Raw genomic sequence first — 26,286 nt, forward strand, 5'->3', positions numbered from 1 at the left:
TACACACGCCGTTGCTCTCTGGAAGGGCCTTGACGGAGGCTTCACTTATTTCAACAGTTGCGGGAGTCTTCCCCCAAGTCACGTTATGGACGCGGTCCAACGATCATTCGGGGGCAAGATCACCTACAACACGGGACGGATGCAAGGTGTCGGTGTTAACACCTGTCTGAATTACTGTCTGGCCTTTTTGTATTACGCCTCCGAGCACATCGACGTTCACTCAGAGGACTTGTTCGACGCCTTCAGGTCCTTTATGGGGACCCAATCGGATGCGAAGGCGTTTCGCATTGTACAAGATATGCTGAGAGAAGCGGGTATGAAACACGAATTAAACTACAGCAGCGGTTACTCACGACTGCTCGACTATATCCGGCCATCGCTCGATCGGACAAACAATACTCGTCCGATGAAACGGCGACGAAGCCTGATCAGTAGAGAAAACACAACGGGTAGTGAACACAACAGGTAGTGAGCACAACAGGTAGTGAGCACAACAGGCAGTGAGCACAACAGGTAGTGAGCACAACAGGTAGTGAGCACAACAGGCAGTGAGCACAACAGGTAGTGACACAACAGGCAGTGAACAACAGGCAGGAATAACAGGTAGTGGAGCAGCCAACAGGTAGTGAACACACCAGGTAATGAGCACAACAGGTAGTGAGCACAACAGGTAGTGAACACAACAGGTAGTGAGCACGACAGGTAGTGAACACAACAGGTAGTGAGCACAACAGGTAGTGAACACAGCAACAGCCGTGTGGGTCGTCGACGATAAAAGGTGTTTGTTAGAGGTCCGTCTCTCCTCCTGCACACTACTCTCACGTCCAGTACCGAGAGAGAGAGAGAGAGAGAGAGAGAGAGAGAGAGAGAGGCACACACACACACAGATTATTATGTCACCTTAATATAACACAACAACAAAATGTATAAAAATAAAAAATAAATATCTGTATAATCTTTCCATAAAAAGGAATAAAAAAATATATATATATACATATATATATATATATATATATATATATATATATATATATATATATATATATATATATATATATATATATATATATTACCCAAAAAAGTTTTTGAAAAAATCACTGATAAATAAATAAATACAGCACATAAATAAATAAATAAATCCTCTACAAAACATCACAATCAATTAAAATGAATAACAAACTTCGAAGAGAAAAGGAAGAAAGAATTGGTGTAAGGAAAGAAGGACGGAAGGAGGAACCACAAAGAAAGAGACTGAAAGAAGTGAGGGAGGCAGCGTACCATCACAAGCCAAGAGGGGGGTGGTGTGAGGGATGGGGGTGAGGGCAAGGGAAAGTGGGCTCACAGAACCTCTAAATCAAGGGATATGAGCGAGGTCAACATTATGTATGGTGTAGCCGCCCTAGTGGTGGTGGTGGTGGTGGTGATAGTGGTGTGGTGGTGGTGGGTGGTGGGTGAGGGTGGTGGTGGTGGTGTGTGGTGGTGGTGGTGGTGTGGTGGTGGTGGTGTGGTGTGGTGGTGATTGTGGTGGTGGTGGTGGTGGTGTGGTGGTGGTGGTGGTGGTGGTGATAGTGGTGGTTGTGGTGGTGGTGGTGGTGGTGGTGGTGATAGTGGTGGTGGTGGTGGTTGTGGTGGTGGTGGTGGTTGTGGTGGTGGTGGTGGTGGTGCATACATACATACATACATACATACATACATACATGTATATAGATACACGCACCTAAGAAGAATAAACATTTAAAATCCCATCAACCAATTAATTCTTCCCATGAAGACTTTCGACCTGTCTTCATTTTACCCCAGGATGAACAGACTACGATACAGAAGCTTAACCCAACACCAATTACTCACTTACATCATCCTGGGGTAAAAAATAAATATATAAATAATAAATAAATAAAAATAAATATAAATGAATAAATAAATGAATAAATTAATAAATAAAAATGTATAAAAAATAATATATAAATGAGTAAATAAATAAATAAATAAAAATAATAAATTAATCACCTGAGGGTTAAAACATCGTACCCAAAAATTATATAGTTTATGAGGGGGTGGGGGTGGGGGGTGGGGGGTTAAAACAAACTACCGTGTGACGTAATCTGAGGTAGTTTAATCCCTTGAGATAATCTGGTTGTTAATTTATTCAGAGACTGATAGTATTAAAAGGATTATGTAGAGAGAGAGAGAGAGAGAGAGAGAGAGAGAGAGAGAGAGAGAGAGGCCTTATCTCTGTATCACACTGTATTACTCCCGGGAATATAAAGTCCAATTTGCATCTATTTATTTACTGAACATAAGACTCTGGCGCGTGTGTGTGCGTATGTATGTATGTATGTATGCATGTATGTATGTATGTATGTATGTATGTATGTATGTACGAGTGTTATGCATCACAGAGATATGACAGTGCAGGAATTATTATGTGTTAAAGCAGACTTGGTCTTGCCTTTGTTGCTAGTGGTGGCAGTGGTAGTGGTGGTGAGGGTGGTGATGGTGGTAGTGTTGGTAGTAGTGGTGGAGGTGGTAATGATGTTGGTAGTGGTGGTGTTGATGGATATATAGATAGATAGATAGATAGATAGATAGATAGATAGATAGAAAATAGTAGTAGTAGTAGTAGTAGTAGTAGTAGTCAACAATAACATAGAGTAACATAATAAAACTCAAAGGTAACTATAAACAGCATTAAAAAAACTTGGTTAAAGTCACCTGTATCTAAAACTAATCAACAACAGTACATTAAACATCAAAGCTCCGTAACAAATGTTTCTCTTCGTACTCTAAAAGTCATGAATATTAACGATAAAAAACATAAATACCTCATTAAACATATATTAAAAAAACACATAAATATGTGTGTGTGTGTGTGTGTGTGTGTGTGTGTGTGTGTGTCTACCTCTCTGTGTTTGTATGTCTGTATGTGTGTGTATGTATCTGTCTGTCTCTCTGTCTGTCTCTGTTTTTTTTCACTGGTTGAGGATAATCATAATTTTCCCCCAATTAAAATTAATGAGGAAAAAATAATGGAAACGTTGCCTGTTTGTCCAATTTCCATCCCTGTGAGATTAAGAGTTTATTAAAATCCCGACCTATTATAATTAAACAACTATGCTGTTTATTTATGGTCCATCCTCTACTTTCCTCTGTATGATTCGCTAATCCTCATCGTATGATTCATAATGATTAGTATATTAAATTCCAATATGACCTCTCTCTTGAAGATTCGCTAATCCCAGTCCACGATATATATAACGGCTTATATATTGAGTAAAGCTCGTTATATAGATGTGAAACGCCCATCTAACGAACTATATATACTGATAAAAGTTCGTTATATAGAGTGTCCGTTAATTATCATACCCACGCATAACGGATTATACATACAGAGAAGTTCGGTGTATAGAAAGTTCTCTGTAATATAATATTTTAACGCAACAAGACAGAGAAACGCGACAGACTGTAGGGTATCAACACACCGCGGCGGGCCGGGTGAGAAAGTCTACGGTGTTTGCTACCCACGTTTCACTACCTCTGCCTCTTTCAGTCTCTACTATTAAACACTCTTTACTCTACTCTACTCTACTCTACTCTACTCTACTTTACTCTACACAATATATTATGTACGTTTATCTTATCTCTAACTGCTATATTTACACTCATATATAAACTTAATCATATCACACAACTTTATACAGACACAAAAACAAAACACAATCGCCTCCTCTCTTGATCCCTCTCTCATACACACAGAGGGAGTGGGATAATACCTTCTTTCACCCCCTTTCCCCCTTCCTCCTTCCTCCTGCCCTCTCCCACCCCCAATTCATTCTTTAACTGCTTTATGGACACCAATTACACCACTCAGCCTCTCGTTGAAATAATGTTACAAGCTTACTGGTGTCATCACTGTAGTTATAGTCAACCAAATTTTTACGGACCAGTGTGTGTGTGTGTGTGTGTGTGTGTGTGTTATTTATTGACTTGTATATATATTTTAATTCCTATTTATATGTTCTCTTGACGGAATGTGTTTTACTTTAAAAAGGTAAATAGACAAGAGATAAATAATAATAATAATAATAATAATAATAATAATAATAATAATAATAAAAACAATAACAATAATAATGAACAAACACATAAATTAATAGAACATAGCAAAAAAAGCGCGAACATACATACAATTAAACACACACACACACACACACACACACATCAGCATTAACCTGAGACACCTCCAGCCTCCTCAACAAACAATAACAATCAGTTCAACACAGGTAATTGGATCAGCGTATGAAGGTATCCCGGCACAGGTAATGGTTACGCTGTACGAGGTGATTACGACAGGTATCTTAGTGGCACAGGTGAGGTCTTAGTGCACGGTAGTAGGTGGTAGGAGTCAAGGTGTTTAATTATCAGGTGAAATAATTTAATAATCTGGAGTTAATTATTAGGTGAAATAATCTGGAGTTTATTATCAGGTGATAACTTTGTTATTGAAAATAATTTTTATTTTTCCAGTTTTGTGATGGATGTATTTGTCGTCATTACTCACTACCTTCTTCTTTCCAGACTTATTCCTGAATGTTCCAGGTTCATAAGATTTCATTAACTCTCTTCCACCCCCGACCTCAGAATGTTTTAGTTTTCCGGGACCCTCCAAACATTCAGTAATATTGACTTTTTTCTTCCAGAGAAGTTCCAGGAAACTCCAGATTCATCAAGAGTCCCACAAGATCCTTAATCATGATTCATCTTCTTCATTCCAGGAAGTTCCAGCTTTATTACTTCTATTGACACAGACCTTATTCATTCCAGGCAAGTTCCAGGAAGTTCCAGCTTTATTACTTCACCATTCCAGATAAGTTTCAGAAAGTTCCACCTTTATTACCTCTACTGATACTGACCTTCCTTATTCCAGACAAGTTCCAGGAAGTTCCAGTGCCCCGGCCGGAAGTATGCACGACCCCGGAGTGCTTAAGGGCTGCTTCCCGCCTGCTGGATCGCATGGACCGGACAGTTTCCCCCTGCAGTGACTTCTACCAATTCGCCTGCGGGAATTACCTGCACGAGAACGTTGTACCTGACGATGCCCTCTACCGCTCAGCCATGCAGGAGATGCAGGAAGATGTCCTCGTTATTATTAAAAGTGAGTCATGGGTCTACGTGTTCCTGTGGAGGGGGGACATGAATATCGCCTTGTGTAAATGGAGGTTATGAAATAGGTGCTCTCTCTCTCTCTCTCTCTGTCTCTCTCTCTTCTCAAATTTCCCCTGAGAGTTCAACCCGACTTTAACTCAGTTCCAAAATTTCTTCAAAACTCATAACCAGACTTTTAAATAAATCCTCAAGAGATTTTTTTTTAAACGCGAAAATCCTGGTAATATTTTTTGTCTTAACTCCGAAAGGGTTGACAACAGCTTAACTAGTGTCGTGTTAATTGAGTAAAACTGCGTGATTAAAGCGGTTTTCTTGATCTTGTTACTCTTTGGGGTGTCAAGAAAATGGAATAAACGACACGAAAATAAATGGCACTCTCTCTCTCGTGTGTGTGTGTGTGTGTGTGTGTGTAAGAAGATATCAAACACCAACGACAACAAACCAAACCACTACGATATATGTAAACATGTACTACAGAAAACGGCAGAGTTCCAGCTATAACTCTATCAATTTACAACTGCATTAAAGTCTAGAAGCAATCAAGACCCCGAGGGCAAGACTCGACCTTAAGGCGGGGTAATACGAGGCGGGGGAGCATCAGGCGGGGGAACACCAAGCGGGGAGCACCAGGCGGGGGAACACCAGGCGGGGTGAACACCGGGGGGAGCACCAGGCGGGAGCACAGGCGGGGGAACACAAGCGGAGGAGCACCAGGCACGGGGGAGCACCAGGCGGGGGAACACAAGGCGGGGGAGCACCAGGCGGGGGAACACAAGGCGGGGAACACCAGGCGGAGGAGCACCAGGTGGGGGGAACACGAGTCAGCTGATGCCATAAAACCCATTTAAGTGTTACTGAGGAAGGCAATAAGTGTTTACTTGGCACTTTATGAGCCAAATAAGTATCTGCTTCCGACCACAGAACGGCACCTTAGCTACTAATGAACTTATACGCATTAGCAGAGTAAAGGTTTGGGAGCCTTGCTAACTGTGTGTGTGTGGAGGCTGTCTCTTAATGCTGCTTCTTCGGGTGTGGTGATAACAGTAATGATGTAATGATACGTAATGGCCTTATACTACTACTACTACTACTACTACTAATAATAATAATAATAATAATAATAATAATAATAATAAAAACAACTCACTTTCAAAACTTTCAAGTGACTTACATTCCTCCCCCTCCACCTCTTGAGACCTGCTGAATTTGCCACAGCTAACTTAACTTCATAACTTACAAACTTAAATCCCCAAAAAAACCCGCTGGATTCGCCACACTAAACTTAAATTACTTATAAAATCTACTACTTCAATATACTTTACTAATCCTGCCCCCCCTCTCCACTTGTGTCCCACCTCTCACAGAAATGCTGGATTTGCCTCACGGGGACAACGACACAGATGCCTTCGGTAAAGCCAAGAGACTCTACCATTCCTGTATGAACACGAGTAAGTACTTAAGTAACACCTGTTAAGTAATCGATACACCTGTTGAATGTATTAAAGTAACACCTGTTTAGTACTTAAGTAACACCTGTTAAGTAATCGATACACCTTGTGAATGTATTAAAGTAACACCTGTTTAGTACTTAAGTAACACCTGTTAAGTAATCGATACACCTGTTGAATGTATTAAAGTAACACCTGTTTAGTACTTAAGTAACACCTGTTAAGTTATCAGGGACAGACAGACAGAATGACAGACGGGGCGAGATAGAAAAAGACTCACTTGACAGACAGACAGAGAAACAGAAAAACAAGCAAAAGAGACAGAATAGCAGACATCAGTGACAGACAGACAGATAGATAGACAGATAGATAGACAGATAGAAAGACAGACAGACAGAGAAAGTAACACGTGAACATGTCCGTCCCAGGTGTGTCATTCATTAGTGTGATAAAAAGTAATTACCTGCAGCTTAATGAGGGATACTCTGGCTAATGAGGTTATTAGCTGCTCTCTCTCTCTCTCTCTCTCTCTCTCTCTCTCTCTCTCTCTCCTATTTCACCCATCGTCCTTCCACATTACTTGCAATAAATCCTCCGCTTCCTCCTTCCCCTCCCCCCCGCCCCCCACCAGGAAGAGTGGAGCCGTTCCTCTAGCATCAGGAAGACACAGGAAGAGAGAGAGAGAGAGAGAGAGAGAGAGAGAGAGAGAGAGAGAGCAGATGAAAGGTGAGTGGACAAGCTCTATATGTCTGGAGACGACGGGAGGCTGATGGTGTGTGTGTGTGTGTGTGTGTGTGTGTGTGTGTGTGTGTGTGTAATTTGCAATGATTTCGGCAATAATGAGGAGAAGTCGACCTTTTAATTTCTTTGTAATTTCTTGGCTGATTGCAGTTGCTAATCTGCTTTTGTTTATCCTCATGTCTTCTCGCTTTATTTACTTTTATTTTATAATTTCTAGTTTATTTTGTGTCCTATTTTTTAGGTTGGTTAGGTTAGGTTAGGTTAGGTTAGGTTTGGTTAGGTTAGGTTAGGTTAGGTTAGGTTAGGTTTGGTTAGTCTTTAGTAGATGTAAATGAAATGAAAACAGAAATGAATGAATAAATGATTAAATAGTTAATCCGATATAGTTTATTAGATACTGTAGTTCCGATTAAATCCTTTGGTTCAGATATATCATACCGTATAATCCGATTAAACACCGTAGTTTATCCGATTAAACTCATAAATCGGTAACTTTGATATCCGTGAGATCTGCTTAATCCCCTCCCCCCGCCAGTCGATTAAATTCCTTCAGTACGATTCGATTTTTTCAAGATCCGATTAAATCCTCCAGTAAACCGATTAGCTCCCCTGAGATGTCAATAAAGAACCCACAAGTGCGATTACAGGTGTTGCCTTCTTAACTCTTAATAAGTCTCCAAGAAAGTAATTAGATCCCTTACACCTCAAACCCACCCTCTACCTCCCACCTCCCCACACACCCACCCACCACCTCACCTCCCCCGAACCCTAACCCTCAACTCCCAACACCCTCAAGCCTGATTTGGACGCTTCAAGGCTCCATTAAACGCCTGGAAGACCGATTACACACACCACTACCTCCACCTCTCTCACACACCCCATCAAAATTAATCAGAGTAAGAAACATGGGTATAGTAGACCCCGGCTGAGTGAACCATACCGTGTGTGTGTGTGTGTGTCTGAGAGAGTCAAGTAGCTCCAAGAATGCCTGAGTTGATTGGATTACTGAGTGACTGATACTACTACTACTACTATTACTACTATTACTACTACTACTCCTACTACATAAACAAGATAGAAACACATGATATTCGGTCTTCAATTATATTAAAAGAAAAAAAAGAGCCTCCTTCAGGCGTCTCTGATCACCATGACAACAACACGTCAGCAAGAGAGAGGCCATATTGAATCCGGATTCTTTAAGTTGATTCACGAACGTAAACACTCACTCAAACCTGATTATCTAAGTGTTTATGCGTCAATATTTTATCCTAGCTGTAGAAACGGGGACTTAATCAACATAAGTCTTTTCTAAGTTACGATACAGTGATGGATTCTCAAAAGCTTTCGTAAGTTATTGTTTTTTCCCTTAACGTGTAGTTATGAAAACGTATCTAACTGGCTCTCTATAGTGAAGGGTTATAGTGTGGGGTTACGTGTACTATATACAGTATTACTTGTGGACGATACATAACAGCGACATAGAGAAGACGAGTAAGTATGGGGGCGAGTTACTCACCTCCAAACACCTCACTCCACCTACCTAACACGTCATCTTCCTCCTTCAGGCTTTACCGTGCACGAGAAGGACATGGCAGACTCGCCTATCTTCAACCTCCTGACGGCGGAGCAGCTGGGGCAATGGCCGATGTTGTCTCCTGACGGCTGGGACGAGAGTCAGTACAACTTGGAGCGGCTGTTGGCTCAGCTCACACTCTACCAGGTCCACACCTTCCTTGAGTCTTACATCACTCCTGACGAGAGGAACTCCAGTGTGTACACGCTGCAGGTGGGTGGTGGTGGGTGGGTGGGTGGGTGGTTGGGCGGGTGGTGAGTAGTGATGGTAAGAGCTTTACTCCTCAAAAAGCTTTCTCAGTCCACCTTACCATTACCTTCTCCTCCTCTTTCACCTGTTCACAGTTTTTTCCTCCCTGTTCTTCACGTCATTATCCCCGTGTTCACTTTCCTCCCTGTTCTTCACGTCATTGTCCTCGTGCTCAACCTTCCTCCCTGTTCTTCACGTCATTATCCCCGTGTTCACTTTTCCTCCCTGTTCTTCACATCATTATCCCCGTGTTCACTTTTACTCCCTGTTCTTCACATCATTATCCCCGTGTTCACAGTTCTTCAAGGGGACACCGGCGCTGGCGAGGAATTACTACTTGAACTCGTCCAATGAGGAGTACGCCGGGTATATGTCCGCCTACCGCGCCTTGATGGAGGAGACGGCCCTCGACCTGTCATCAGGCCTCGCCCTCAACACCTCCCACGTCGACGAGTTGATAGCCTTCGAGACCAAGTTTGCCATGGTGAGTAAGAGAGAGAGAGAGAGAGAGAGAGAGAGGAGGGGAGTTAGGTTAGGTTTAGGTTAGATAAGGTTAGAGTAATGGGCGTGAAGTAGAGGTGTTAGAGTGGTGGGCGGCTTGAAAGGTATAGGTGAGAGTAGCGGAAATGAGGCATAGGGGTGAGAGGTTAGAGAGGGAGGAGGAGGAGGAAGAGTGGAAGTGATAACGAGAGAGGGAAATGGCCCTGAGGAGTGATGAGAATGGAGACAGGGAGAGGAAAGGAAGAGGAGTGGAGTGGAGAGGAAGGGGAGGTTGGAGAGAGAGTGGGAAGGGAGGGAGAGGAGGAGAAAGAAAGTGAGAAGAAAGGAATAAGGAGGAAAGAAGAGTTGGAAGGAAGGGAGAAAGGGAAACAGAAGAGAAAAATGGTAGGAAGAAAGGAGAAAAATGGAAGAGAAATTGAAAGAGAGGAGGAGGCGAAGAAGAGAGGGAGGGGGAGAATGATCAGAAGGAATAAGGTAAGATGTCGAGAAGGTTCTGTTGAAAGGAGTTTTTGGAGAGTGTAAACCAGCAGCCCATCAGAAGATAATGTGCCTGTGTTTCCCATGGTAACGCTCCAATGGCCGTCCTATTAAAATTCAGTGACTATAATATAGAATTTAATGTGGAAACGGGGAGCGATATAGCCAATAAACATATTTTGAAAAAAGATTTAATGACTAGTTTTCAATTTATTCTGCGTGCAATTTCTGTACAAACGCGTACTGACTCAAAAAGCATATTTACTACTGAATAAACATCCGGACATGCAACACAGCAGCTGAAGTGGCTCCCCCGTTTTTAAATTCCCGACAAAAAAATCGCTTTATAATTAAAACTTAGCATGGAAATTCACCATAAAACGATGGAAATGCTTTTCTATATACTGGTGGGATCAGTATTGAAGGAGATTACGCATTTTACTCCCCTAGATTTCTCTTTAATTTTTAATCTTTGTTGTTTGACGCACCCAGCCTGAGTGACTATACAGGGCTTTAACTTGTAGCACGTTAGGTGGCGGTATGATACACTCACAGAATGATATATTTCCAGTGTATGTCCGGGTGTGTCTGTTGATAATGTTATAAGATTTAAGATTCTCTATTGAATATTGATTTTATAAATTATTGAAAAACATGTGTAATATATCCATGGTAGTCAGAAACCACAAATGGAGTTTTTTTAGGCCGCTTGTCTCTCCCCTTTAAATTGGTGTTGTTTGTAAACATAGCTGACGAAACCAGAATTAAAAATCAGCTTGTATGATTTTTATAAAGAGTTGATGCATTATTTAACTGTTGCTAATTAATTAATGTAGAACAGCAACTTTTTTCATATTTTATATTACTTTATCTATTTATATATCTAATCTGTATGTCATTATTTACCTATGATTAATTACTTATATTTAATTACCTCTTTAATAATTATATGTATTGAATTACATGCCTATATGTAATTACTTACCTATATTTAATTACATTTATTGAATTTCTTACCTACAGTATATGTAATTACTTGTCGAATTTAATTACTTACATATATTTAATTACTTATCTAAATTTATTCAGAGGTTACCAAGTACAGGTAGGCCTACACAGTGAATAAGACAGAAATATATTATCTAATGGTAAAGAATAAAGAGCTAGATGTCAATTCATTTCCGGGATTTTTTAATTTTTTTTAACGAGAACTTTCCCGACTGCCGTGTTTGTTTTAATATTCAAGTATACACAGAATGCAAATGTAACGGAAGAGGAAACAAAAATGCACAAGTGTGAACGTTGGAAAAATAGCATCTTAGAATATTCATAGGAAGCGTTTAGCGTCGTCTGTTTTTAGTTTATGTCAAGAGGGTCATGGGGTAAAACCATTCCAGGAAATTGTGGATGGGAAATGGTCCAAACCTAATCATAACCTAGTGAGGAAATGGGTAATAGCCTTTGTTACGAGTTGGGGATTTAGAATATAATTAAAAGTCTACCCAGATCCCAACAGGCAACAACAATAAAAAAAACAAAGACAATCGGACTCTAAAAGGGTAGACAAAGGATGCGAGTTTTTGTTGTGTATAATAAAGTACCATAAATTCCTTAACAAAATATTCAGCTTTCTATAATTTACCCTTAACCAAACTTAACCTAAACATTAACAGTATATACATATTTATACAACATAAAATAATTTGAAGCAAGGTGGAGGTGGGAGGTTACATAAGATTACAAATACCTAAGTGCGGAGCTGAGATGGCTGACGAGTAAGGCTGAGTATTGTAGAAGACGGTAGGTAGTCACTGTGCCGTAGGTTTCCACGATAGGTGATCCTGTGGTCACTTCCCAGAGTAAACTGAACTCTCATCAAACTGGAGATGACGAAGAAGACTTGTAGGAGGTGACCAACAACCAGGATATGGAGAAGGGAAACCCTGGAGTGGTAACTAAGACGAGTCATACTCGTGTTTCGTCCCTAGATGGCGTTGCTCGTGGTGCTGGGTAGGTAGATCATGACAATAGATGGCGTGGTTCGTAACAACCTTATCCACCTCAAGAATGTAAATATACGGTACTTTTCTTCTTTTTTCCTCCTTCAGCAAAACACTATTTCTAACACTTAAATCCAACCAACCAAACTGATCTAATCTAATCAAATCTAACTTGACTAGAAGATATTCCAGGATTATCAAGTCAGGCTAGGTCAAGTTAGGTTCGGTTAGGTTAGGATTGATCAGTTTATGTCATCTTTGATAATAATCAGTTTTAATGTTACCGTCTCGCAGCTGCCATTGGTGAACGAGTAGTTCATGATCCTCTTTTGTTTTATGTCGTAAAGTATTATGAACAATATCTTGGTAACTGTTAAAGAATAATTATAATAAGATCCTGAAAAACGTAATCTATTTAAACTGAAAATTTCAAAATACTTATATATTTTGCTATAGTCTTCAAATATAATGGAAGAATTAAAATATTGTGCTGTGGAATGAAAAATTTAATAAACAAATAAAAAAAAATAGATTAAAACTGAAATTGACTTAAGTGTTTAAAATAGTTTTTAATGTCCTATGCAGTGTTGGGAAAGTTGGCGGTTCGTGGTAATTCTTCTTGAACCACAGAACACATTACGCAGGGTTTATGCAGGAGTTTTGGGTTTAAGAATTTGTCAGAAGAAAACCACAGAAAAACTAAATTATGTAAATTGTATTTCCCCGGGCGGTGGATATGAGCTAATCTCACGGTTGGTGTGGGAAAACTTGCATACTGTATAATATATCTGCCAAATAGCGTGTATCCATGTGTAAGAACAATAAAATAGTACAGGTGCAATATTAAGGTTAGTTCTGCTATTAAATATCTTATTTTTAGAAACTTCACTGACATTTTTTTTTTTCAATCTGTAAATCCAGGAAAAATTTATGGTATTTTTTTGTCACTGTATCTTTTGTGATGTTGAGGTGGGAGGGATAAAAGGTAATGCAAATATTTAATTGTCACTGATAAATGCAGCTTAAGTTATGTTTGGGCAGCAGCTACAGTACAAGCCCCTCCATCTCACCAAAAACAAATCATCATTTAGATTTTATTTGACCTAATTATAGAACATTGCTGAAAAACTGTAATGTATTCATATTGTTAGTGCTGTTCCTGCTTATTATATATCAGACAGTATGTTGATGACTTGTTATACTATATATAGCAGGTAATTTAGTTAATTTACTGGGGGTATAAAGCAGTTGTATGTTGGCAGTTGATGTACAGTAAACATACACTTTACTCTGGCTTGGAAATAACTTGGCCCCATCTATCAGTGGAAAATTAGAATACATTTTTGCTACTTCCTCTGCAACTACTGTACCTAAGAAAGATTAAAACAACTTTTCTTCACTAAAGTATTGTAAAGTAAAGTTTTGAAGAATAAAGAATATAATAATATTAAATCTGGTGTAGCAATGAAGAAAAAATGAATGTCACCCCTAGAGTGTAATATTTTTATATCCACGCTGTTAGCAGAGGCAGAGGGAGCTAAAAGCATTCGTGATGGCGCATAACATGAACCAGGCTAACTTAATCTAACAGAAAAATAAGCAAAACACCATTAGCTGGGATTTGACTGGTACAGTAATGTCATATGCTGTCATGCTCCTTTCCCCTACTTCTAAGTAGTTACAGCAGGTGTAAGGTTTTTTAATCCCCACATCTCAACTCTCTTGCAGATCTCAGACAGTCGGTCATGTGGGAACGGGGCCGAGGGTGGCAACATGACAGACTCAATGGTGGAGGAGGAAGAGGCATCTGGCAGGATGACCGTGTCACAGCTAGAGCAGTTGGTTCCTGAGGTGGGTATTGGAGGGTCCAGGTAATTTTGAAAGGTCTCTGTTGGTTTGGGTGAGTTTGGGAAGATTTATGGTGTCTGGGGGAGTTATGGAGGATTTTAGTGGGATTTAGGTACCACAGTATATTTCACAGGATTTTAGGAGAAGTTCCCATTGGTTTCTGCTTTGATTATTACAGGTTCCAGATGGTGCTGGGAGATCCTGATAGGTTCTGGATGGTTTTGTAAGTGTTGATAGTTACTGGTGAGCTTTAGGTGGTTCAGGCTTGAGGTGCTTCTCTATAGGTCTGGATTTCTGGCATATTTCTGAGATTTTTGTATGAATTTGAGGAGAAAAGTTAGTGATGTTAGTTCCTGGTCACCTCGAGTTTTTAAGATCAGCATAAATTGTCAAATTCTTGGTCATTTGGCTGTGGTGACTCCTAGTGTGTCATGTTAGGTTATAGTGGTAAGATTAGGTGTGGTAAAGCTAGCACTAGTTTTACTGTTGATGGAAAAGCTTTTGAATCATATTATTCTATTATTGCACGCTGTACTCTTGATCAATACTCCATTACTGTTACGTCCTCAGTCACCTTGCTCCCTCTCCTTCTCTCTCATTTTTCTCCTTTCAGGTTGATTTGATTTCCTTGTTGAGAGACCATACCACTTCCCTTGATCCCTCTTACTCACCCTTCCTCTTGCTTAACTTCTCTTCTTCACACATTTTCCGTCTTTCAGATCGCGTGGAGTCGCATGCTGAGATACACCTTGGAGGAGTATGACCTGGAACTGGATGTGGAGTCACTAATTATCACTCTCCACTGCAATGCTTATGTTCCTGACCTGGTGAAGCTGCTCTCTAACACACCCAAGAGGTAATCTCACCTCTGTCATGTCCCATAGATATTGTTTGGAAAATATATATCATTTCCATATACAAATACTGTATATAGGTTATCTGATAGTTAGTGAACCATTTAATTGATAATGAGGTGGAAGAGTTAAATATGAAGACAAGATAGGTAGTCAGGTAAATGAGTAAATAAATGCAGATCTTTGATGCTTACTCCCTCCAGGGTGATCGTGAACTACTTGTTGTGGAGGTTCGTGCTCCGCTACATGCCCTATATCAGCAACTACTTCCAGCAGCTCTGGCAACAGTTCAGGAGTGAGGTATGACACACTGACCTTTGAAGAATAAGTCAATGGGTTATATGTTTGTGGATAAAATATCATGTGTAGGCTGTAACTGTTGAAGGAATGGGGTTAATGACCAGGAATGGGAAAACTAAAACAGAAAACATTATTGAAACATCATGGTTAGATACAGTGGACAGTAATGTAAATGTAACGTATCTATATAAACACAGATCAGAAACAGTCAGTTGTTAAGGATACGTAACTCGGGAAATCAGTAATATAGAGATACAGTATGGTCACCTTATAGTCAACGTGGGATGGTTATTGTCACGTGATATATAAACAGTGATTCAGGTATAGGTAATATGGTTGATAAATACAAAAGTATGCCCTTGATTCTAAGGTGTTATGTTATTTTATTTTACTGTAGCAAGTCCTTCCCTCCGTCCTGTTATGGTGTCAAGAATCAAGATCAATGATGATTCCCCTGATGTACATTATCACCTACCAAATGTGTCTATTGAATGAATACATGATCCACAAGCATAATCCAGGTCCTTCTGTGTTCTATTCCTGAGCAATACTTGTTCCCCTCAGGTACCGGACCCATTCGAGGACCGGACGTATCTGAGTCGCTGGAAGGAATGTGCCGCCGTCGTCAATGAAGGCTTCGGTGCCGCTCTAGCCAGGATGTATGTTGAGCAGCACTATGACCACCGCATCTCTGAGAAGGTTATATGATCTCTCTTCAAACTGTAAAAGTCACTTGTAGTACTACGAGATTTTTGTATGTGTGAGGTGATCGGCATCTTGGAGCCTCTAATACTGTATTTCCGTGTCACTGTGGATATATGTGTAGGTTAAGGAGGAGAGTAAGTATGCGTGAATATCCCTCTACTCTCAAATGTCTTCCCACAGATTGATAACCTGGTAGAGGAGGTCCGCGCAGCCTTCCACATCGTGATTGATCGACAGGATTGGCTGGAGCAGGAGATGAAACAGGTGTGCAATGACAAGGTGAGTTTGATACCATGTTGGATTTACCTGCTTACTATCGGGATTTGTTTTAACTTTATATATATACTGGTGATATAAAGATAAGTTAACTGTACAGACTCAGTCACTTCATTTGGGTTTCTCGGTTGTCTGAATTTATACAAAGTTTCGTGAAAATACCTTTTATATAGAAGATATTTGAAGTATAATGTCCTGTCCTGTGGGAAGCTGTGGTCTTGGGTATAAAATAATTTGGGTTTAGTCAAAGTGAAACATATGTAGCATAATATTTACAGGGAGTTTTTAGTTGAATTCCTGTCATTTCTAACCTTTGTGGGACTGTGTGTTTCAGCTAGATATAATGGGAAAGAAGATCGGCTACCCAGAGTACATTGAATCAACAGAGCTCCTGGATGCTGAGTTTGAGGGGGTACGTACAACACCTCTTTATTATCATGGTACTGTACTCAACTAGATGTTAAGAATATTATATATTTTCCTGTGGGATGAACTCTAACAAGGCCGACTTACCTTCAGCTGGAGATTCTCGAGGACCACTTCCTGAACAACATCTTGAGGATGAAGAAGCACGAGGTGTGGAAGGAACTACAGAAGCTTTCCCGACCAGTCGACAAGAAGAGGTACTCTTCCTCGCCCACCTTCATGGCCAGTAAAACTCATTGGCTTTTGAGTGTTTGTGATTTTGTGTGACACTATATTTAGTCCAGCACAAGTAACACTAAGAGATTTTTATATAGTAAACTTGATAAACCACAGCATAAATATGATTCCCTAACTTCTATGAGTATTATGATATTAAAGTCTTCAACCCTCTTAAATTTTCAATGAAACCCACAGCATACTAGATTCTCCTTCACACAGAGTAAAAATTTGCACAATATTCAATCTCTATATATAGACATTCTCAGACCTTGGATAGATAATGATTTAAACACTCAAAGACTCATCCATTACCATGTTCACACCTGCGGAGAATTTCATCCCACTGATATGTATACTGTTTCTCTGCAGAGACTGGTTGATACAGCCCTTGGTGGTCAATGCCTTCCACAACCCTGCAGCCAACGAAATCAGTAGGATATGTTTTCTTCTTTTACTCTATCACTCTTAGTTTCTTTTTTAGTCTCATGTTTATCATTCATTATATGTAGGGTTAGTCTTGATCTCACATTAACCTGAAAATTAAAACTTAAACAAATATTTCTCCTTTGCCAACAGTCTTACCACTTGGTATCTTACGAGAGCCTTTCTACAACCCGGGATATCCCATGTAAGATTATATTCTGAGGTCTTTTGTACTATATATTAAGTTTTTCCTCAGAGGACTCATTAAATCCCAAGCAAGGCTCATGGGTGACTGATCTAATGGGGCTAGTCCTGTTAGACCCTACCCTACCCTACCCTACTTTAACCTAATCTTACATAACCTACTCTACCCTAACTTAACCTAACCAATGGACCCGGTCATAATGGATAAGCTGGGGGCCTTAGAGTATTAGGAGCTATTTGATCTACACCTGAGCACAGTCCATAAGCATGCCATCCTTGGCTAAATTCTATTAACCTTCAGAGACCTACAGAAATCTTGAGTAAGACTTCCCTTATTAGAATACACCAGTCATCTCTAATATCTAAATAAAGAATGTTCCAAAAAGTTCACACTCAGGTATCAACAAACTGAAGTATACCTTTAGGAAGAAGTGCCATATAATCAACACAGTGGGACATAGAAATATTCAGAGGGGATTTATATCTTTAAGAAGGTCCTTATCCATTACAGTATTTTATGGAAGTGGTCCGTCGTATTTATGTATGGGAGATAAGGAATGAGGGCAACTTGCAGAATTATAGAGAAAGATGTAGATGTACTGAATAGTTTCGTAATAACTATGATGTTTCTTGTGTTGGTGGTCAGGTACCTCAACTACGGCAGTCTTGGAGTGGTGGTGGGACACGAGCTGGTCCACGGCTTCGACAACCATGGTTAGTCTCAGATTTTCACTGAAGTTTAGACATTGATAAATATAACCAGATTACCTGTACAGTACATGAGAAAACAATGTTTCCCATACTTTAGACATAGAAGTATGTGGTACAGAATGTTACAGTATAGTATTTATGTGTTAACTGTATGTAAGTGGTGTCTTATTGGCTTTTGGCTAAACAAACAATTATTTGAATTGTATTTCTCTTAGCTTAAAGTTATGTATTTTTTTCTCTCTACCATTTTAAGAGGGAACTTTGATATGGTTACTTTTATTCTATTTATCCACCTGTCTGGTTCTAGAGATTTAATAAGAACAATGACTTGACTGTGTGTGTATCAAACTTTCCCATGTGTAGGTGAGGTGTTTTCCCCATTTTATTTGTAAATTGTTCTTATTTTCATATCCAGTGTGTGTGTCCTTGTTTCTTTTACTATGCTGTACCTAACATAGCCCACCTGTGCCCTCAAACATGTACCGTATCTCACATGCATATTTGTTTTGCTCGCAGGTAAGAGATACGACAAGCACGGGAATGTGTCTCAGTGGTGGAGCGAGGAGATGGCAGAACAGTTCACCGAAAGGGCTGCCTGTTTCGTTGAACAGTACAGCCAATACCCTATCGAGATGGTGGGCAAGAATGTGAGTTTCAATCTGGGTTTCTTACCATTTAGTGACCTATAGTGGTAGAGAAGTCTTTTGGTCACTCATCCTTAAACTGACTTGGCTGCCACACTGCATGACTTACCACCCTCACACAGTGCATCTCGAGTGTTACGTCTGTTCACTGCCTTTCATTTCTACTTGCGCCACCATCTTGATTTTTCTATAGAGAGACCTACTGTATTCTGTACTTCTCCGTCATAGGGATAAGTATTTCTTTTTTTACATAAATAGACTTTAAGGGATTTTTTTTTTTAGATACAGATGATTGATTCATGTACAGTAGATTCGTGACTGTGCACACATATCCATAGGTCAATTAAGGTACTATAGGGGAACAGTGACGAAACATCTTTTGAGATAACCATGGTTGATGCTCGTTACATATCCTTAAAATAAACTAAATTTCCCATCTTTTGACAGCAGGAGTTTTATTAAAATCATTTGGTGGGTTACAGAAATACATGGGAAAATTAGTTACTTCAACTTATACCATAAATTTTTCCTCGCTTCCTCTAAGTTGTGATGTGTATTTAACATTATTTCTTGCTGCATTATTTCCAGTCTTGATGGTTTGATTTTTTCCAAGTCTTTTACAGCTTAATGCCAGGTAGTGAGGGATAGCAAACACATTTTCCTTCTCTACTTGTTCTTCATAAATTCTTACAGCTGTATAATAATATGTGTTATATGACTGTACTCCCACAACAAGGCCCTCTACCTAGTTCACTCTCCTCCATCTGCAGCATGTTCTCTCCCAGTTCATGCTGTGCTGTCTGCTCACGTTGTAATATATTTAGAGTAATTGCGTCTTCATATAATTGTGTAATTTGATACTAGAACTTATTATGTCCCTTAGACCTGCACCTTTATCCTTACTGATGCACCTGTGTCTTAAAGTTGATTTTGTGGTAACAAGAACTATTGCATGAAAGCAATTATAAACTTATTAAAAATCTTTATTAATGTGTGTTATTTACTGATATATTTGAACATAGCAATAAGGCTTGGAAATTCTTGTTAAGGGAATGATCACTTAAAGAGAGGAGGCCAGCACTGAGGGTCATCACTGCCCAGTCAGAGAGCATTAATGGAACTTGCCACCAGGAAATTCCAAGCCTGCACTTACACAAACATTACTGTATTCATGAAAATTGCATACAGTATTCCTTCTCATTATTCCACTGATATTTTAGTGTTTATTGATGGTTTAGGATCCATCTTCCGGCCAGGTTGATGGCAACGAGACACTCGGGGATAACATCTGCGATAATGCAGGAGTACTTAATGCTTGGTTGGCGTACACCCGCTGGAGGGAGAAGAACGGAGAAGAACCTTATCTGCCCGGCATGAACTACACAGTCCCACAGATATTCTTCATCACTTTTGCCCAGGTATTCATTTTCACTATTTTCACCACCACCTTAGGGTAAACTTTCACCAAGATTTACTTCTGTTCCTTCACCAAAGTATACATCTTGTGTACCTTCAATTAGGTTTGTAATTAGTTAAAGTACTGTACTTCATCACCTATTCCTGTTTTTTGTGTGTGTGTTTTTTGCCCAAGTTTGCACCTGTTTCATCAGCTTCTTTATGGTACAGTATTTATATTTGTAGTATAAGTTGTGTAAGTATCTCTCTTAATCTTTCTGGCAAACTTTCAGCTCTTGCATCTCCAGTAAATCTGTGTCTACGTTCTTCTTGATTGGTGTATAGAGTTATGGTCTCCCGACGAGTCTTTCTAAGGGTTACGAATGAGTTCCGTTCCTTATATACATCTAAAACCACTGAATTTGAGAGAAAAGAAGAAATATAATGACAATATACAGTAAATGAAAGTAAAAAATAAGACATCAGGTAAATAAAGTACTGTACGTTTAAAGTTTAACCTCGTTCGTATTGGTGGATGTTCATAAGTCGGACGTTGATAACCCTGGGACCTCCTGTCTGTACTGATCACCTCCATGTTGTACAGGGGAGGGATTGGTAGGAACCTTCAGAGAAATGACAGTCATCTTGTCCTAACCTTGTTCTACAGCCTTGAGATAGAGTTATGATTGATTCCAATAGAAGCAACATAATGGTATAGTATAGTAGGGGTCAAAGGATAGTCATCTTAACCACCATTATTCAGGTAAGTATCTTTCTTAATACTGAACCATTGTCTGTATTTTGAGGTGTGTGCTGGGAGTAGTCACCTACAGTAGCGTATCGGAGAGCAGTCTAATTGTTTCAGTGAGTTGTCTGTAGTGGAAGGTGTACACTGATCTCATAGTAACATGTACAGTTGCACACACACACACACACACACACACACACACACACACACACACACACACACACACACACACACACATATATCAGTCACCTGATAATAGATGCCATAGATACATTCATCTTACTGTAATATGTGTTATTGATACATTCAACCCACCATGATATCCTTCTGTTTCTAGATCTGGTGTGAGGTGGTGAGCAAGGAAGGCTATGAGAAGTACAGCAAGGACATGCACAGCCCGGGGGTCTACAGAGCTAATGTTGTTGCACAAAATTCCCAATTCTTTGCTGACACTTGGGACTGTCCAATTGGCTCCCCCATGAACCCAGGGAAGAAGTGCCACCTCTGGGTTTAGAATGGAGAATTTCAGTGAGAGACAGATTGTCAGCTAGCAACAAACTGTCTGCCAGTGACACACTGCCAGCAAGAGACAAGTGTTATCTTTGGATAAAGGTGTGAGAAAGTACTTGATGGATGTGCCAGTTTGATATATGTCAACAAAAATATCAGGTACAGGGAAGCCATTACTAAGCAGAGATAGGAAAGATGTTCCCTGTAAGAAATGTTGTTCATCTATGTAGACAACAGTTACAGATAATGTTTAAACAAAAGATGTCATCTTTGGTGTAAAAAGGAGTGTCAGATGTAAGAAGTGGCATTGTAGGGTGACTGGCAGGGTACAAACAAATAAGAAAGTGACACCAAGATCAAGATGTCTGCCAGTTGGGCTCAGAAATGTCGGTTATGGCTTCCTTATTGAGAAGTGCTGACATAAAGAAGTATATCCATCGTCAACATTATGAACAGTGGGAGGTTCATCTGATCGTGTGGCTGGTAACAAAGGCATAGTTAATTTTATTAGCAATTGAGTCTTTTTGTAAATAAAATTAGTCTCTGAAGACTCCTTTGTTGAAAAGATTGACGTTGTGGCCCTACCTTGTTGTATCGGCTCTTGTTGTATATATTGGCTCTCATAGAAATAAGAGTAACTTAAGATACTCAGGAGCCAGCCAGAGATGGCCATCACTTGTGTGGACATTATTTGTTGTAGCTGTGTCTTGAAGTAGAGACGCCATTCTCAAGGTCACCTGCCAACCTGAGGTCTTCCTCATCAACTGTATTAGCAAGTTATCCTCGTCGGACAACATGTGCCAAGAAGTCAACTCCCCCAAACAACAGTGCCAAGAATTAATCTTCCTTGTACAACAGTGCCAAGAAGTAGTTTTCCTGATACAAAAGTACTAAGAAGTACTCTTGGTGTAGACAGCAGTGGCAGCAAGAAGTAATGCTCCCTGACATAACAGTAACAAAAACTAGTCATCCCAGGACAAGTGTAGAATGAAGTTATCCCATGAACCAATATTTCTATTCAGAAATCCTACCAGAGAATGCCATTGTACTCCAGAATTGTAAATTGGCCTTACTGTCTGCTGGGTGAAAGATTCCCAAACTAAATAATTTTACGTATCTTTGTATTTTCACCTCATCACCAGTGTGTTCTGAGCAGCTGAGAGACTGGGTGTTGTCTGCTCCTGCACACATTTTGGAGGACATATCCCAAGATTTGAAAGAAAAATGTGTAGAGAAAGCTCCTCCCACCATGCAGTTCTAATGGGTGATGTGCGATTCAAACCCATCGCTACCTGTTTCCACGTACTGTAGATACGCCTCTTGAAAATTTTCTGAAAGAAAGTCACGAGACAGCTCCTCCCAATCAACCATTATGTACGGATGAAATGGGACTCATACTTATGTGTATGGACACCAGTTTAGAGGACATTTCTTTTGAATATTTTCAAGATGACAGCAGTGAAATGCTTTGAATGAGCACAGGACTCACCAGTGTTTTAAACCGAGTGATTGTGATTATACTTATGGGATATAATGTCCCTCTGACCCCAAGTCTGAGCACATAACATAATAAACCATGAATAATGTTTCACAGTGAAGGAACAGCAGCGATGTGATGGTGAGGAATGGAAACTTTGATGTAAGTGTAGTGTTTTTGTCAGTGCAAATCATGATACTTATTATGGGTAAAGTTAAAGAGATATTATTTGTAAAGAAGTGTTTGCAACCAAATATTTGTGATGTACACTTACTTCCTATTACAGTAATGCATTATCAAATTTTTAACAACAAACTGCGCTAAAAGAAGAGCTGTATGAACATTATCAGCAAGGCGTCGGAAATAACACTGGTTGAGAGTGAGTGAGTACAGACACCGGGCGGTCAGTGGACACGGTATCTAAGAGTGCAGTGATGTACAATGGGCTGTCACACATCATCAACGTCTGATTTGCCTTTAAACATTCAAGGACTAATTATTCATGTCATAACTGGATGGTGAACTTTGGCATATTGATACACACAAGTAGAACTTTTGTCTATGGTCATATGGAAGTTAGAAGATTATAATTATTTGTAGATGCAAGACAATGGAAAATCCTTTCATGTATAGTCGAGAGGAAAGTTGAATCTCTCATGCATAATGAAGGAGTCGGTTCAAAAAGTCACAGTACCACACTTATCACTTTTAAACTAATCAGTCTTTGATAAACCTCTCTAAATTAACTCTCACACATTTAACACCTGATGGAGCAGCCGTGGTTTGAAACTATTTGCAGAGGCTCCCAAAAAATCGTACTGGTACAGTATTTCTTCAAGCTGGTTTCCCCTAAAAATTGAATTCATGATTCTTCCTGCAAATGACTTCTGCTGCAAGGATTACCTGTCACTAAACAAACCATGCGTACTCCTCTAGTCACACTGTATATTACCTTGATCCTGCAGTCTCGGTACTTTTATATGACAACTCACTGAGAAAAAGATATTTTCTCGTCTGCTGTAGCCTCCTAGCTCAGAGCATGAGTGTACTCCTTAAATATCACTAAAAGGACAATCTGTGCTAGATTGTTGCTGGTAGTCAAGAAAGGATATTTTCATAATGTAAATGTGGGTACGGTGTACTAACAAACATGCACATTTGCGGTACATATAACTACTGTACTGTACTATGACTTTGTTATGGCTCACACCACAACCTTCGTCACCCATAAGAATTTTGAACTTATATTTAAAATTTGTTTCATTTGGGATGCTAATGAATCCACTTAGTGTATATTTCTTAATTATCCAGAACAAAACTATTCAATTATTGTTCTATAAAAGTCTATACAGTACAGCATAGTACCGTACAGGTACTTGTATTATGAAATATGTGGGTTCCAGAAGTACAGTATTAGATTCTCACATTGGGAAAGAACATCTATTATCTGTACCACAATTCTTGGGGCATGATTCGCCACAATAAAAGACCATTTAATGTTATGTAATAACTAAAGGATGATTTATTACAAAATATAATCTTTAACTTGTATTTACAAGGTAAGAACAATTTTGATCCTCCAATACTTAAAGAATTCAGGTATTTGTCAAACAAACATTAACGTCACCAAGTTTGTAGCTTAACAAAATTTCCTATTGTATTTGCTCGAAAGATTCTTGGAGTTAAAATTTCGTTAATTTAGAAACACGGATGATCAAAGATTAATTTATTAATTAATTCATGGGTGAGAAGGGTTATGGTGGGGAGCTGCTTCGTGTCTTCTCCTATATAAGTGTTAGTGTAGTGGCGGGCAGGTGTCAGGGATGGTTCACCTCCTCATGATGTAAGATGACAATATTTACAGGTTTCATTTATCAGGTGGAAATAACACTTTTAGTGAATTGGATTCTTTATATGTTATCTAATGCTGCTGAGATCTGGGTTTAAGGAAAATTATTCTGATTTCTAGGTAATGTATCCAATAAAATTCTTTATTCCCTGTTACTAACCCACCCTCGCAAGTGTGAAAAATGGCCGTAAAGTGGTGATTATAATGCTGATGCCAGTTGTAATAGTTAATAGATTCAGTGTATAAAGATATTAGTCTGAAGACATGTAAACTCTGTATCCAGTGGAGTAAGTCTAAGTGGTCCCAACACACTATTAGGCCCTACTCCTTCTGGGCCACAGTCCTGATGGGTAAGATATGGTCCCAGTAAGCCTTAGGTCTAATAGTTGTAGGACCAAGTTGATCAGCCACCAAACTAATTTACCTCCTGTATGGTTCTTAGTTACAGTGCCATTAAGTTGCTCTTATCTGTATCAGTGAATGAGGGGGACACACGTTACCAACTGGACCATCTCTGCCCCTAGCACACCCACTGTGTTCTGTGTTGACAGTGGCTGGATCCACGTTCTTTTCTAGTTATTAAGTATTTCTACCCTAGTTTGAGGAAGGTGAGCCTCCTCCTCAACTCAGACTATGGTCTTACCCTCTGTAACAATCTGGTCGTAAAGGATAGGTCAGGTGCTTTAGTCTTGGACAACTTTCTAATGAATCTACTTTTGTAAATCTCATTCATAAAGACTTAGCTATTTCTTACAAAGTTAAATTTTGAGGTAATTATTCTGAAGTTAACAAAAATAGTTAAATAAGTAGTACATATAATGTTGAAACCTCAATAAGTAACTTTTCTTCACGGTGGAGCTGGTGAGTCGCAGTAACACCTAAAGTTGTTAAAATATTTGCAGTTTGACAAAATGAGTGGTAGAAGGGAACATAGCATTATCTCTCAAAGAACATCATGTGTTACCTCTTTGAAACATTGCATAATGAAGATATACAACTGAAATTGTTCAAAAACAGCACGAGACTGACAGTAGAGATGTGTAAGATAAATGTTTACAACACGCACAAGACCCCTCGACTAAGTGAGGTCAGAGATATACCCCCGGTGTATTCAAAATAAACAAAGGAAACTGGTATTCCTGTTATATAAACCTGTGTGTTGTGTTTCCCTTCGGTTGTTAAGCTGCCACAAAAGAAACCATTTGGGAGTAAATATTTCATGTAATACACGCCATCTTTTATTTCTCTCCTTTCCAAGCCATTGTGTGATCCATCTGATGCAGGGCCATATTTATTTTTAGCCAAAAATTAGATTTCATTTAAAATCTCAGTATATGTACTCTTGAGCAGGTGATTCCGAATCTATGATCCATGATTCGATTGTGGGGTAATTAACTAATTCTAATATTATAAATTAATTTATTATATTAGAATTAGTTCATTTTACCGCCACACCACCCCGTTAAGTACTGTACTGCGGGGTCCCTCAGGACTCGTTTAGCTTGGATACATACATGACTCGTTTGTGTATCATTAATACAG

At 39.4% G+C, this 26,286-nt stretch overlaps 1 protein-coding gene across 2 annotated transcripts in view; it reads left to right on the plus strand.

Moving 5' to 3' along the window:
- The window catches only part of LOC121857215 (neprilysin-1-like), a 77,505-nt gene extending 51,532 nt beyond the window's left edge, over positions 1-25,973 (plus strand). Inside the window, exons 3-19 of one of the 2 annotated variants that reach the window (XM_042353165.1) lie at positions 4,925-5,152; positions 6,528-6,611; positions 8,921-9,141; positions 9,476-9,661; positions 13,884-14,006; positions 14,723-14,859; positions 15,061-15,157; positions 15,722-15,856; positions 16,043-16,141; positions 16,473-16,550; positions 16,658-16,761; positions 17,153-17,214; positions 17,360-17,411; positions 18,057-18,124; positions 18,638-18,768; positions 20,004-20,183; positions 21,246-25,973. In XM_042353165.1, coding sequence (XP_042209099.1) covers positions 4,925-5,152; positions 6,528-6,611; positions 8,921-9,141; positions 9,476-9,661; positions 13,884-14,006; positions 14,723-14,859; positions 15,061-15,157; positions 15,722-15,856; positions 16,043-16,141; positions 16,473-16,550; positions 16,658-16,761; positions 17,153-17,214; positions 17,360-17,411; positions 18,057-18,124; positions 18,638-18,768; positions 20,004-20,183; positions 21,246-21,422 — 2,162 coding nt within the window. In that variant the 3' untranslated portion in view covers positions 21,423-25,973. The remainder of the gene's footprint in view (positions 1-4,924; positions 5,153-6,527; positions 6,612-8,920; positions 9,142-9,475; positions 9,662-13,883; positions 14,007-14,722; positions 14,860-15,060; positions 15,158-15,721; positions 15,857-16,042; positions 16,142-16,472; positions 16,551-16,657; positions 16,762-17,152; positions 17,215-17,359; positions 17,412-18,056; positions 18,125-18,637; positions 18,769-20,003; positions 20,184-21,245) is intronic. The other variant, XM_042353166.1, reaches the window with a different exon arrangement.
- Positions 25,974-26,286: the final 313 nt, after the last annotated feature.

The sequence above is a fragment of the Homarus americanus genome, unplaced genomic scaffold, assembly GCF_018991925.1.
Source record: "Homarus americanus isolate GMGI-L3 unplaced genomic scaffold, GMGI_Hamer_2.0 scaffold20465, whole genome shotgun sequence".
NCBI classification, from domain to species: Eukaryota; Metazoa; Arthropoda; class Malacostraca; order Decapoda; family Nephropidae; genus Homarus; species Homarus americanus.